Here is a 15,623-nt window from a genome sequence, read left to right on the forward strand (position 1 = left end):
GTGGACTTACAGAATGAAAATCATTTTTATAGTTGAAGTAGCTAATCTAAAATTTTCCACAAGTTATGTTTTTTTTTTCTGAGACAGAGTCTTGCTTTGTCGCCCAGGCTGGAGTGCAGTGGTGTGATACTGGCTCACTGTAACCTCTGCCTCCCGGGTTCAAGCAATTCTCCTGCCTCAGCCTCCTGAGTAGCTGGGACAACAGGCACACGCTGCATTACCTGGTGAATTATTTTTTTTGTATTTTAGTAGAGACGGGGTTTCACCTTGTTGCCCAGGCTGGTTTAGAACTCCTGCGCTCAGGCAATCCGCCCGCCTCGGCCTCCCAAAGAATTAGGATTACAGGCGTCAGCCACCGCACCTGGCCATCTTTTTAAAAAATTATTTTTATTATTTTTTATAGAAATGGGGTCTCACCGTGTTGCCCAGGCTGGTCTCAAAGTACTGTTTTCACGTCATCCTGCTGCCTAAGCCTCCCAAGGTGTTGGGATTACAGGCGTGAGCCACTGCACCTGGCCGACAAGTTATCTTTTTTTTTTTTGAGACGGAGTCTTGCTCTGTTGGCCAGGCTGGAGTGCAGTGGCATGATCTTGGCTCACTGCAATCCCTGCCTCTTGGGTTCAAGCGATTCTCCTACCTCAGCCTCCTGAGTTACTGGGATTACAGGCGTGCACTACCACGCCTGGCTAATTTTTGTTTTTTAGTAGAGATAGGTTTTACCATGTTGGCCAGGCTGGTCTCCGCCCGCCTCAGCTTCCCAAAGTGCTGGGATTACAGGCGTGAGCCACCTCACCTGGCTGTTTTTTTTTTTTTTTTTTGAGATGGGATCTTGCTCTGTTACTCAGGCTGGAGTGCAGTGGCACCATCTCACCTTACTGCAACCTCTACCTCCCAGGCTCAACTGATCCTCCTGCTTCAGCCTCCTGAGTAGCTGGGACTACAGTTGCATGCCATCGTGTCTGGTTAATTTCTGTATCCTTTTGTAGAGACAGGGTTTTGCCATGTTGCCCAGGCTGGTCTTGAACTCCTGGGGTGAAGCGATCTGCCCACTTTAGCCTCCCAAAGTGTTAGGATTACAGGCATGAACCACTGTGCCTGGCCAAGTTATCTTTTTTAAAAAATATATTTTTATTGAAGTATAGTGTACACGCACTGAATTCCGGATCTTTTTGCTACTACTTCTATTTCTTTCTTTCTTTTTTTTTTTTTTTTTTGAGACGGAGTCTTGCTCTGTTGCCCAGGCTGGAGTGCAGTGGCGTGATCTTGGCTCACTGCAACCTCCACCTTCCTCCAGGTTCAAGCGATTCTCCTGCCTCAGCCTCCTGAGTAGCTGTGACTATTGCCACCACACCCGGCTAATTTTTTGTATTTTTATTAGAGATGGGGTTTCAGTGTGTTAGTCAGAATGGTCTCCATCTCCTGACCTCGTGATCCACCCGCCTTGGCCTCCCAAAGTGCTGGGATTACAGGCGTGAGCCACCACGCCCGGCCTCCACAACTTCTATTTCTAACTAGTGCTTTTACCTTAATATATTGCCTCTATATTTAGGTAGTCCCAAGTATTTTTCATTTAGCATTCCAAATCACAGAATTTTAGACCTGTGAGGACCTTATATGTAATCTGTTTAAACCCTCTGTATTTTTTTGTTGAGTCCTTGGTTAGGTCTAAGGTCACCTAACTGGATTAGTATCCTGTCCTCTAAATGATTCTTTTGTATGTATGTTTTATTTATCTGCTTAACATTTATTTTGGATAAGATAAATATTATACTACATTTTGTTATATGTTTGTATAATTTGGTGTTATGGGGCAGATAAATTAACCTTGTTGAGCCTTCATCTTTACAAGGGACTCATTAATACTTTCTACCTTATTACCCTTCCTGTGTTGAGGGTTTTTGTAGTGATTAAATGAGTAACAGCCCCTACAGATCATAAGATATGCAGAAAACAGTAGCTTTGACTGGGCCCCCTGGAGGACTTTCACATTAGCACAGAAGCCTTGACATACAAGGGAAGTGGGTACCACTGGAGGCTTCTCTAGAGCTGTGCTAGTGGCATGCATTTTCAGTTGTCCCTTCCAGCCAGGAAGTTGGAAAATGGTCACCTGAAGCCTCAGTTCACTCTGCCCCTTTCTTAATACCTAGGAATGTGGAGACTGGTTGTGGCTGCTCTCCTTTTCAACTTCGTTTGCTAGTGGTGACAACTCAGGGCTCAGGACAGTGGCTGATGTCCCATATCCTTTCAGTACACCTCATGCCAGTTCCTTTCCGCAAGTTTTTCCTGAGCCATTGTTGCATCGTGTCCATATTTGTAAGACTTCTGTGAGTCTTTAAAGCCGCACACATATTTTCATATTATGGGGATTTGTGAGTCTTTCTAGCAACATTATAAAAATAGTTGACTAGCCAAACTTGCTTTACATTTAAGAGTAGCGGTAATTCATGTGGGTGAAACTGTAGCTCCTGACAGGAATTAATTTCACCGTGGTAGAAAATTATTCAAGGTTAAGATGTTGTAAAGGTATCCCTAAAGAGAACAAAATAAAAGATTTTATTTCCTGTTTTTGCTTAATTCTTTTTGTCATTAAGGTGTAATATGGTTGACTCATTTGGTGAGTTTTTGTAGCTTAAGGAGTTTCATTTCTTCTTTTGTTTAGGTGGTTTTCAGACTACCGTGTTGTCTATACAGTTATGGAAATATTTTCCATTTCAAGACTTTTTTAAAAACTTGTTTATGGTTGTCTGTCTTTTCATATAAACAGCTGTAAATGGGAAAGGGCAACAGGATTATAAGAAATTTGTTAGTGAAGGGCTCCCAGAATGAAATGTACTATAGCAGATGGTTGCAGGAAGTGAAGTTATAATCCTTTACCCTCCAACTGATTCTTGTTTCCATTTTGTCCATGGTAGACTATAAATTTTCTGACTTTTGGTTTCCAAACTGGTTAAAGGTTTGAAAAAGGTTACATCCTATAGTACATATGGCCCATGTTTCTTTTCATTAACTAATTATTTTTTTTTTTTGCATCCCCTTTCCCATTCAGGCCCATGTTTGTTTTGTTTTGTTTTGAGACCGAGTCTTACTCTGTCACCCAGGCTGGAGTGCAGTGGTGTGATCTTGGCTCACTGCAACCCCTGTCTCCCGGGTTCAAGTAATTCTCCTGCCTCAGCCTCCTGAGTAGCTGGGGCTACAGGCGTGAGCCACCATTCCTGGCTAATTTTTGTATTTTTAGTAGAGATCGGGTTTTACCATGTTGGCCGGGGTGGTCTCGAACTCCTGACCTCAGGTGATCTGCCTGCCTCGGCCTCCCAAAGTGCTAGGATTACAGCGTGAGCCACTGTGCCTGGCCAAAACTTTGTTGAATACATCAATGAAATCAGAAAGAATTTATATCTTAACAATAGAAAGTATTCCAGTCTATGAACACAGTGTATCTGTTAATGGTTCATTCAGTGTATAACTCAGTGATTCATTTCATTTCTCTTTTTTTTTTTTTTAAACAATCTTGCTATGTTGCCCAGGCAGGAGTGCAATGGTGTGATCTTGGCTCACTGCAACGTCTGCCTCCTGGGTTCAAGCGATTCTCCTGCCTCAGTCTCCTAGTAGCTGGGATTACAGGGACGTGCCACCACGCCTGGCTAATTTTTGTATTTTTGATAGAGATGGGGTTGCGCCATGTTGACCAGGCTGGTCTCACTCCTGACCTCAAGTGATCCATTTGCCTCAGCCTCCCAAAGTGCTGGGATTACAGACGTGAGCCACTGTGATCAGCTCAATGATTCATTTCTTTCACAACTTTTATTTGCTGAGTAGGGTTTGTCTCTGGATTTTTTTTTTTTTTTTTTTGAGATTGAGTCATGCTCTGTTGCTTAGGCTTGAGGTTAGTAGCACAATCTTGGCTCACTGAAACCTCCGCCTCCCGGCTTCAGGTGTTTCTTCTGCCTCAGCCTCCCAAGTAGCTGGGATTACAGGCGCACGCCACCACACCCGGCTAATTTTTGTATTTTTAGTGGAGATGGGGCTTCCCTATGTTGTCCAGGATGGTCTCCATCTCTTGACCTCACGATCCACCTGCCTTGGCCTCCTAAAGTGCTGGGATTAAGGTGTGAGTCACTGTGCCCGACCCATTTTTTGTTCTTATAAATCAACTTGAACTTTGTTCTGGGATGCATTTAAGTTACTTGGAAACAGCCTGATGTTTGGTTGTTGCATCTAGGATTTGTTGAGTGTGGAGCAGTACTCAGCCTGGGGCTTAATTATTCCCTGTTACAGAGGCAAGACCCTTCTGTGTAGTCTACCCAATACACCATGAACTGTAAGTTTTTCCAGCGTGACTGTTTGTAAATTAATACTGCTCACAACACTGAGCACTGTCTTGTCTGTTTTGTTGTTGTTGTTGTTGTTTTGAGGCAGGGTCTCTATCAATTGATCCTCTTGCTGGTGCGTGCCACCACATGACTAACTTTCTAAGTTTTGTTTTGTAGAGACGAGGTGTTACTATATTGCTCCTGTCAGTCTCGAACTTCCAGGTTCGAGGGATTTTCCCACCTTGGCCTCCTAAGTAGCTGGGACTACAGCTGCAGGCCACCAAGCCCACCTAATTTTTTTTTTGAGACAGAGTCTCGCAGTGTTGCCCAGGCTGGAGTGCAGTGTTGCAGTCTCAGCTCACTGCAACTTCCACCTCTCAGGTTCAAGTCATTCTCCTGCATCAGCCTCTGGAGTAGCTAGGATTTCAGGTGTGCACCACCACTGCCAGCTATTTTTGTCCGACCCCATGGAGTCTTGCTCTGTTGCCCAGGCTGGAGTGCAGTGGCATGATCTTGGCTCACTGCAACCTCCGCCTCCCAGGTTCAAGCAATTCTCCCACCTCAGCCTCCTGAGTAGCTGGGATTACAGCCACCTGCCACCTTGCTCGGCTAATTTTTATATTTTTAGTAGAGATGAGGTCTTGCCATGTTGGCCAGGCTGGTCTCGAACTCCTGACCTCAGGTGATCCACCCACCTCACCCCCCCAAAGTGCTGGGATTATAGGTGTGAGCCACTGTGCCTAGCCTAATTTTTGTATCTTTTTGTAGAGATGGGGTTTCGTCCTGTTGCCTAGGCTGGTCTGGATCTCCTGGGCTCAAGCTGTCCGCCTGCCTCGGCCTCCCAAAGTGCTGGGATTACAGGCGTGAGCCACCGTACCCAGCCTTAGTTGTTGTTCTCCTACTACTGAACATTTGGCTTATTTCCAGTTTTTGGCTGCTGCAAATAAAGCTGCTATCAACTTTCATGTATAGGTCTTTTGGTGTACTTAAGCTCTCATTTCTCTTGGGTAATTACCTAGGAGAAACATTGTTGGTTCATGTGGGGGAAGAAACTTGTCACAGAAATTTTACTTGAGTAGATTTTGCCGAACAGATTCCCAAAGTGGTTGGACCGATTTTTCACTTCCTCTGTTAATGTATGAGAACTCCAGTTGGTCTGCGTTCTTTCAGTCTTTTAAATTTTAGCTATGGTAAAATTTAAAATTATGGTACCTTAAGTTTAATGCTTCATTTGGGTAATATGAAGGCTAGGGTGATCAACTGTTCTCATTTGCTGGGGACTGAGGGGTTCTCTAAATGAGGGACTTTGAGCTTTAAAGCCGGGAGACACTCCCTAATGAGGTTTTTAGGTGAGTTAGCAGGATGTGAAGGGAAAAGCAGTAAATTCCCACAGTCAAACCAAGCCCAAGTACAGATACCTAGGCTATCCTTATCCAGAGGTGTGTTCTCTAATTACCAAAGACAGGGGCCCGGCCATCTACTCCCTCTCCCTTCTGGTGTCTGTGCGAACTGAATTCTTTGGAGAAGCCTCTGCTGGCTCATCAAGCTATGTGAATTTCCTCCGTCATGCTTCCAGAGTATGCCGCATAATTTTATGGTGCTCACTACATCTAAAGGTATATATTCTTGCCTGGAATCTGGGGTGGACTGTAATTCAGGGTAGGACTTTTATGTCTTCCTCATAGATAGCCCTAGAACACGTTGGTCGGCACATCAATAAATTTCCTTTTTTTTTTTTTTTTTTTTTGGCTGAAGGTAGGGTGGAAGGGAGGACACAGATCCTTGTTGAAACATGTGGCAAGGCAGATTGTTAGATGTATAAGACATGAAAGTTTAGTTTTTACCCTAATGGTTGGAAGTTATTGAGGCCTTTTTATCAAAACTGGAGAAATACAAATTGTGTTTTAGGAAGCGACTTGCTGGGGTGTTAATGAATTAGAGAATGGATGGTGCTCTGTTGCTGCTAGATAACTTGGTTCTGATTCTTTGTTTTAAAATTAATAGCAAGTGAAAAATAGTACAGTGGCATATTGAGACCATATAAAATTCCAGATGGACTTGGAATTTATTATAGTATTGGGCAGCTTTTGCCAGATGCAGTGTTCTTTGAATAAATGTAAAGCAGAAATAGCTTAAATTTCTGATGGGATCCTGATTTGCTATCGAATAACTTATGAGTCCTTGTATCTCAATACTGTGAAAATAAAATTTCTGTGATAAATTTCTTAAAGCCAATAAAGTAAAAAACTCTTAGCCAGTTTTTGGTTTTCATTTAATATATACTTTTAGGTAAGATTTCTTTTGCATTTAGCTCAGCAGTTCCTAAAATCCTTTCCAGGGTGTCTTTGAGGTCAGCACAATTTTCTTTTTTTATTTTTTTTTTGAAACAGAGTTTCTCTCTTGTTACCCAGGCTGGAGTGCAATGGCATGATCTTGGCTTACTACCGCCTCTGTCTCCTGGGTTCAAGCAATTCTCCTACCTCAGCCTCCAGAGTAGCTGAGATTACAGGCACCTGCCACCACGCCCAGCTAATATTTTGTACTTTTAGTAGAGACGGGGTTTCACCATGTTGGCCAGGCTGGTCTCAAACTCCTGACCTCAGGTGATCTGCCCGTCTCGGCCTCCCAAAGTGCTGGGATTACAGGCATGAGCGAGCCACTGCGCCCGGCCTCAAGTGTGACTCTTAAGTTTAGTCTCTCTTCCACTTTGTGTTAAATCTTGAAAGAAGAATTTTGAAAAGCACTAGAATGAAATGTGAAAAATAAAGCCCCTTTTACAGTAACTTGTTTATGTTTTGCTGTGTTTTATGCTGTAACTTTTTGAGTCTATCCTTGCAGCTGCTGAAGTTAGTGTTGCTTGATAATTCTTACTTGGTCTGCTCTGAATGTTTCTTGAGGTTCACTTTTACCCCACAAGTAAAATAGGGTGGATACAAAGATAATTGACCTGTCATTGTTCTCAAGGGATGCAGTGAAATCAGATAACTGTAGAGTAGAGCAAGGCGTATTGTGAAGTACCTTAAGCATATATGGGTGCTGCTTTGTAGCAAAGAGGAGTCTCCCCCTGGAGATGAGTGAGAGTCTCATGGATCAGACTCTGGCTCAGAGGCATTGTTCAACCGTATTTATTTATTTATTTCAAGATAGGGTCTTGCTGTATTGCCCAGGCTGGAGTGCAATGGTGTGATCTCGGCTCAGCACCCTCTGCCTCCTGGGCTCAAGTGATCCTCTTACATCAATCTCTAAGTAGCTGGGACCACGGGCTTGGCTACTTTTTGTATTTTTTGTAGAGACGTTGCCCAGGTTGGTCTTGAACTCCTGTGCTCAAGCTATCCGCTTGCCTCAGCCTCCCAAAGTGCTGGGATTGCAGGCATAAGCCATCATACCAAATTTAAAGCTGTCCAACTTTAAATTTACCTTCTGAATTCTCTTTACTCTTCATCCACACTAATAGTCGATTTATCTCACGCTAAGGTTTACAGATTACTTGAGCTCAGCAGTTCGAGATCAGCCTGGGCAACATGGTGAAACCCTGTCTCTACTAAAAATACAAAAATTAGCCAGGTGTGTTGGCACATGCCTGTAATCCCAGCTACTCAGGAGGCTGAGGCAGGAGAATCACTTGAACCCAGGAGATGGAGGTTGCAGTGAGCTGAGATTGTGCCACTGCACTCCAGCCTGGGTGACAGAGCGAGACTCCATCTAAAAAATAATTATACAAATACATAAATGAAATTTGAAATTTAACTGGTACATTTTAAAAAGTGGTTTTCATTAGTGATCTACATGAGAGATGCCATTGTGGTGATTTTTGTCTTTGGTTAGGTTGGATTTCAGTGATTTTGGTCCTTTTTACAGTGAACCAAGGGATCATGTAAGAATGTAAGATTTACTGTTACTGTTGCAGAGCTGGTTGCTGTTTTAGCTCTGTAGGGTATGCATAGAATTCAGTTAGCTGTGTCTTATACAACAACAATTTGTCAAATCCTAATTAGGTAAAGAGTATAATTTTGTATGTGATATTTTCTAGTGCTAATAGTGCCAATGCAGCAGTAACTTTATTGATCTTCACTGGTGAAATGTTATTAGACCTGCAAGTAAATGGCCCTTTTAGTGCTATATTTCTCTTTGAGTAGTTCATTAAAAAGAACATCCAAAGAATTTTAAATTGCTTTATTCTTGCTTTGAGCTAGGTGAGTATTTTTCTAAGTTACTGTTTAAGGTTCATTTTCAGTTCAGTTTTAAAAGTTTGAAAGTAGAAAAGATCTGATACTCCATTCATTACCCTCATGCTATTCATAAAGAACTGCTTCAGCAAGGGCATTATATTTGATAAAATCCCTTCTGTGAGGCTGGGCGTAGTGGCTCATGCCTATAATCCTGGCACTTTGAGAGGCCAAAGTGAGCAGATCACTTGAGCCCAGAAGTTCAAGACCAACATGGTGTAACCCCGTCTCTACTAAAAATACATAAAATTAGCCAGGTGTGGTGATGTACGCCTGTAATCGCAGCTACTCTTGAGGCTAAGGCATAAGAATTGCTTGAACCTGTGTGGTGGAGGTTACAGTGAGCTGAGATTATACCACTGCCCTCCAGCCTGGGCGACAGAGCAAACTCTATCTCCAAAAAAAAGTGAATTAATTTTTAAATTGATATGTAGTACTTGTGCATATTTTTGGGGTACCATCTGCCATTTTTAAGTTGGAGTTTTTGTTCCTTTGAGGACCTGATAATTTTATGGTTATAGTTGAACTGACAAGATAAATGTTTATTATTATTATTTTTTGAGACGGAATCTTGCTCTTTCACCCAGGCTTGTGTGTAGTGGTACAATCTTGGCTGCAACTTCCACCCCCTGGGTTCAAGCAATTCTGCTTCAGCTTCCCGGGCAGCTGGGATTACAGGCACCCGCCACCATGCCTGGCTAATTTTTGTATTTTTAGTAGAGATGGGGTTTCGCCTTGTTGGCCAGGCTGGTCTCGAACTCCTGACCTCAGGTGATCCATCTGCCTCAGCTTCCCAAACTGCTTAGGATTACAAGTGTGAGCCACTGCACCCAACAAATGTTTAAATTTAAAATTGATTAGTTTGAAGAAAATACTGAATGAAATGTTGATTTGATCTGTTTCAATATCCAAACAGATAATGTGCTTTGTACTAATAAATTCTTTGAATTTTATTTGTGTAGAAGAAATTGAGGAAGAATCTGAAACAACAGTTGAGGCTGACTTGACTGATAAGCAGAAACATCAGTTGAAACATAGGGAACTCTTTTTGTCACGCCAGTATGAATCTCTGCCCGCAACACATATCAGGTAAGAGCTTTTTAGGAACTAAAGTACTCAGTACTACAGTGACCAAAAAACAAAAGACTTATTTGAAGCGTTTTCCAGACTCTTCTCAGGATCTTGCTTAAACTACTTTGCTAAAGGCTTCATAATGAAATTTTAGGTTGGAAATTTATAATGTATATTAGCATATTAAAGCCCCACAAAAGTTCTCCAGTAAAGTAACCATTTTAACTTTGTTTTAATACAGACTTTCCTGGCCAGGTGCAGTGGCTCACGCCTGTAATCCCAGCACTTTGGGAGGCTGAGGCGGGTGTATATCATTTGAGGTTAGGAATTCGAGACCAGCCTGGCCAACACGGTGAAACCCCATCTCTACTAAAAATACAAAAAATTAGCTGGGTGTGGTGGTACGCGCCTGTAATCCCAACTACTCAGGAGGCTGAAGCAGGAGAATTGCTTGAATCTAGGAAGCAGAGGTTGCTGTGTGCTGACATCGTGCCACTGCACTCCAGCCTAGACGACAGAGTGACGCTCTGTCTTTAAAAACAAACAACAACAACAACAAAAGGCTTTTCCCGATTGATTTGAATATCTTTTCAGAACGGTACAGAAGAGTGTCCAGCAGACATCATTTTGGGAAATGCTGGTCTGCCAGGTTCTAAGAAAATTATATAGCCATTAGAAGCCAGAGGTTAGAACCTAAAGTCTGCTTCCCAGGCAGTTGACTCTTGACCTTATAGGGTGTATGGCTTTTTGTTTTCTTTTGAGGATCACTGGGATGAAAACTTTATATTCTTTATTATTCCTTGATAACACATGATGTATACATTGATAGCATAAATGTGAAGAAAATAGGTGACTGATTTGGGCAATATCTCTGGTTCTCTAACATGGACCACCCTTCCATTAATTAAATTCTTCTTCTACTGCAGAAAAAACAAAAAGTGAAAAAACCCAGCCCCTTGTTTGTTGTTTTGGCAGTTGTTGAGGAAAAATGGTGGTTTTCTATGATCTACTGGTGGTGATTAAATTTAAGATATTGTTGAGCTGTTTTTCATTGTCATCTATAATCAGTGCATCTTAGAGGTATTACAAAATGTTTGGGCTCAAAAGATTCTGACCCTCGATCAGGAAAGCTTCAGGAGGAATTGCTACTTACTCAGCCTTCCAGAGGGTGTGAGGCACAAATAGAGGGCACAGGTGAGCATAGGGTGTATGAAAGCAACAGCATGTGACCAGGGTGAGGATGTGTGAGCAAGTGCGGTGTTTCACTCTCTTAGGTTAAAGAAATGCCTTCAACTTTTGTTCATAATCTGTATTTCTATTTCTTTTATCCAGCTCTACTGGTCATAGTGGTCCTAAAAAAACTATATACATAGAAATAAAATGCAGTATTTCTTTTTTTTTCTTTTCTTTTTTTTTTTTGAGACGAGTTTTGCTGTCCTGCTCAGGCTGGAGTGCAGTGATACGATCTCAGCTCACTGCAACCTCCGCCTCCTGGGTTCACGCCATTCTTCTGCCTCAGCCTCCTGAGTAGCTGGGAGTACAGGTGCCTGCCACCACGCCCGGCTAATTTTTTTTTTTTTTTGTATTTTTAGTAGAGACAGGGTTTCACCATGTTTGCCCGGATGGTCTCGATCTCCTGACCTTGTGACCTGTCCGCCTCAGCCTCCCAAGGTGCTGGAATTACAGGCGTGAGCCACTGCGCCCAGTCAAAATGCATTATTTCAATAATTGCTTTTTCCTCTTTATCCCCCAATATTGTGATTGAATGTGAGTCTGTCTTTTTGGGTTCAGACAGGTTTATAGACTTTTTTTTTTTTTTTTTTTGAGGGGGAGTCTTGTTCTGTCGCCAGGCTGGAATGCAGTGGCGTGATCTTGGCTGACTGCAACCTCCACCTTCTGGGTTCAAGCAGTTCTCCTGCCTCAGCCTCCCAAATAGCTGGGATTACAGGCACATGCCACCATGCCCAGCTAATTTTTTGTATTTTTTTTTTTTAGTAGAGACGGGGTTTCACCATGTTGTCCAGGCTGGTCTCGAACTCCTGACCTCGTTATCCACCCACCTAGGCCTTCCAAAGTGCTGGGATTACAGGCGTGAGCCACCGTGCTCAGCTGAGGTTTGTAGACTTTCTAAAGCTCTGGTACTTACACACACATACACATGTACACAAACACCCACACACGCCAATTCCTGGTACCTTTGTGCACAACTCCTTTTTTATAGAAATGAACCCAGAGATCTTCTATAGCAGGAAGTGTGTGATAAAGATATAGAATTTATTTTTCTCCAGATCTTTTCAGAAATAACATGAGCCACTCCCTCACCCACATAGAAAACCTCATATCATTGTTTTTATTTGGTTTTGTTTGTTTTTGTTTTCTACATTGAGATGCAGTCTTTGGGAGGCCTAGGTGGGAGGAGGATTGCATGATGCTGGGAGTTTGAACCCAGGCTGGTCAATAGAGCAAGACCTTGTCTCTACCAAAAATATAAAAATTAGCCAAGTATGGTGGTGTGTGCCTGTGGTCCCAGCTAACTGGGAGACTAAGGTGGGAGGATTGCTTAAGCCCAGGAGTTTGAGGCTGCTGTGAGCCACAGTTATACCACTGCACCCTAGCCTGGGGGACAGAGTGAGACCCTATGTGAAATAAATAATAAATAGGTGAGATAGATAAATAGTAGATAGATAGAGAGATAGATATAGAGCTGGCTATGTTGCCCAGGCTGGTCATGAGCTCCAGCAATCCTCTTGCCTCAGTCTCCTGAATGGCTGGGACTACAAGTGCATTCTGCTATGGCCTGCTATTTAGGATTTTTGTTAGGGGGCACTATGGTTAGATTTGCTAGGGTTAGTATATTCTGTACGACTTAAGTCATTTGCTGGAAAAGACAGTTAGGCCAGGTAATAATGGGAATAGTCTTTTTATCGACCAATGATGCTTTTACAAGAAATAAAAATAGTAGGTGAATAATTTTTGTTCAAAGAGATGGAACATAAAAACGTATTTTGAGATTTTCTTAAGGTTGTGTGTAACTAATGATGCTAAAGAGCCATATGCGCTTTTTATTGATTGACTGATTGTGCAGGACCTGCTTTGTTGCCTAGGCTGGAGTGTAGTGGCATGATCATAGCTCACTGCAGCCTTGAACTCCTGGGCTCAAGTGATCCTCCCACCTCAGCCTCCCGAGTATCTGGGACTACAGGCATGTGCTACCATGCCTGGCTAATTTTTTATATTTTTTGTAGAGATGATGTCTTGCCGTGGTGACCAGACTAGTCTTGAACTCTTGACCTAAAGTGATCTGCCCACCTCAGCCTCCCAAAGTGCTGGGATTACAGATGTGAGTCACGAGCATGGCCTCCATTTATTTAAGTGGAAGACACTAGAATATAAAGATTAATTTTAAGTTTAAGAAGTTATGTAGGGCTGGGCGTAGTGGCTCACGCCTGTAATCCCAGCACTTTGGAAGCCAAGGCGGATCAGTTTAGGTCAGGAGTCTGAGACCAGCCTAGCCAACATGGCAAAACTTCATCTCTACTAAAAGTGTAAAAATTAGCTGAGCATGGAGGCACATGCCTGTAATCCCAGCTACTCTGGAGGCTGAGGCAGGAGAATTGTTTGAGCCTGGGAGGTGAAGGTTGCAGTGAGCCAAGATCGCACTACTGTACTCCAGCCTGGGCAACAAGTGAGACTCTTGTCTCAAAAAAAAAAAATTTTTAAATAAGTAAATAAATAAATAAAAATAAAAAAAGTTATGTGGCCAGTCTTAAGACTCTTGCCAGAACAAGAATCTGACAAATGGTTTTAAAAATGTATCTAAAAGACGCAAGTATATTTTTAATTTACTCTCCTGATAGCTTGGAATCTGTTTATAAGTGACGTTGGTTTCTTTTAACAGATTGCCTGGAATGGAAAAACTAGTGATGTATTTTTTATCTTCCATAAGGACTGACAGAGTATATTAAAATATAATTATCAAGACACTTCTTTGTTGAACATAGAAATTACATAGTCTACGTGATCATTTAGTTACTGTTGAACACATTTCCTGAGTACATTCTAGCTTAGGGAGCTTGATAAGTGCTTGATAATTGAGACAAGGGACCTGGCTTAGAAACTCAGTGAATTTACCGGGTGGTAATTCCTTTGAATTATGATGAAGAGACATAGACATTTGGGGCTTTTTGTTTTTTTCCAAATTGAGAAGGAATAGGGCAGAGCCACGTTTTCTCATTTGTGGCCATCATTTTTAAACAGCTGAGTGGGGTTGGGGCAGTCCCTGGCCAAGGCATGGAGCTGTGCTAACCAGCCCACATGCTGATGTAGAACAAGTGCACATTGGAGTGGTCTTGACATTTTGCTAATGTTGAAGTCATGCCTTATCTTTTTGGCTTTAAAAGGAGAAAATTACCAAAGCCCCATTGTTCTTTGGCAGCAAAGAGGGTAATTTGGTGAATAGTGGTGTTTTACTCTCAGGGACACTATCAAGTGCCCAGAATTTCCTTGGTGCTCTTTGGAACATAGAAGAAAAACTGACTGAGGCATTCTTGAGTTCCTTTGTGGTGTGTGAACTATAATATTCATGAGATGCTTACGCTTCCCAAAGTGGCAGGGAGGAAACTCTTTGTTTCTTCTGATTCCACTGGAAGAGAGTGGATAGGACTCAGGACTTTTTGGAGTGGAGTTAATGATGCATCTCGTTTGTGAGATGGATAGGGCTTGAGTAGTGAGTATCCCTTTGGGACGTTTTTTTGGGGGAAAGTGAGAGGCAGCGTGCTTCATTTTTATACATAGTGATTGAGGTCATTGAATGATAGATTATGTGTTGCAAACATTAAGCACTATAAACCTTGTATGTCAGCTGCTATATGTCATATGTATATATTTTACTGTATTCAGTTTCAATATGTGTGTATGACTAATATCTTCATTAACAGATTTTCTTTTTTGTTTTTTTTTTGAGACGGAGTTTTGCTCTTGTTGCCCAAGCTGGATTGCAGTGACACGACTTTGGCTCACTGAAACCTCTGCCTCCCGGGTTCAGGTGATTCTCTTGCCTCAGCCTCCTGAGTGGCTGGGGTTACAGGCATGCGCCAGCACACCCGGCTAATTTTGTATTTTTAGTAGAGACGGGGTTTCTCCATGTTGGTCAGGCTGGTCTCGAACTTCCAACCTCAGGTGATCTGCCCGCCTCAGCCTCCCAAAGTGCTGGGATTACAGGCGTGAGCCACTGCGCCCAGCCTGATAGATTTTCTTACCACAAATATTCAATAACTTTAAATTTGTATCATCTGATTTACAAATATCTCTTCATTGTACATTCATTCATAAGTAGACTGAAAATTTGTAAATTTGAGATGAGCAACACAACTCCTCACAATTGGCAATGGCTAATAGGCTGGTTATGTAGCTATTTCTTTGATCTCATCTCGAAACCTACCCTTCCATCATCTGCTTTGTGATGCTTGCGCTGTTGTACTCATTATATTAATATATAACCCAGTCTTATATATAGCTCACATGTAATATGGTGAATCTGGCTTTAAAATATTCTAATATTCAGCTGGGTGCTGTGGCTCATGCCTCTAATCCTAGCACTTTGAGAGGCCGAGGTGGGAGGATTACATGAGCCTAGTAGTTAAAGACCAGCCTGGGCAACACTGGGACACCCTGTCTCTATAAATAATGAAAAAATTAGCATGGCATGGTAGCATATATCTGTGGTCCTAGACGTACTTGGGAAGCTGAGGTAGGAGGATTGCTTGAGCCCAGGAGTTCAAGGCTATAGTCAGTCATGATTGTGACACCGTACTTTAGCCTGGGTGACACAGCAAGACTCTGTCTTTAAAAAAAAAAAAAAAAAAAAAAAAAAGGAAACACTCTAGGCTGGGCGCGGTGGCTCATGCCTGTAATCCCGATACTTAGGGAGTCAGGGGCGGGTGGATCACCTGAGGTCAGGAGTTCAAGACCAGCCTGGCCAACATGGCAAAACCCCATCTCTACTAAAAATACAAAA

At 42.4% G+C, this 15,623-nt stretch overlaps 1 protein-coding gene across 8 annotated transcripts in view; it reads left to right on the plus strand.

Annotated features, from left to right (window-relative positions):
* Positions 1-15,623, plus strand: part of MTA3 (metastasis associated 1 family member 3) — a 259,198-nt gene that overhangs the window by 102,084 nt on the left and 141,491 nt on the right. For all 8 annotated transcript variants that reach the window (XR_012095274.1, XR_012095271.1, XR_005243315.2 and 5 more), the window contains exon 4: positions 9,499-9,625. Coding sequence is in view for 3 of the 8 variants with exons in the window: in XM_038006850.2 (XP_037862778.1) it covers positions 9,499-9,625 (127 nt within the window). In the remaining 5 variants the exon portion in view is untranslated. The remainder of the gene's footprint in view (positions 1-9,498; positions 9,626-15,623) is intronic.

The sequence above is a fragment of the Chlorocebus sabaeus genome, chromosome 14 (genome assembly GCF_047675955.1).
Source record: "Chlorocebus sabaeus isolate Y175 chromosome 14, mChlSab1.0.hap1, whole genome shotgun sequence".
Lineage (NCBI taxonomy): Eukaryota > Metazoa > Chordata > Mammalia > Primates > Cercopithecidae > Chlorocebus > Chlorocebus sabaeus.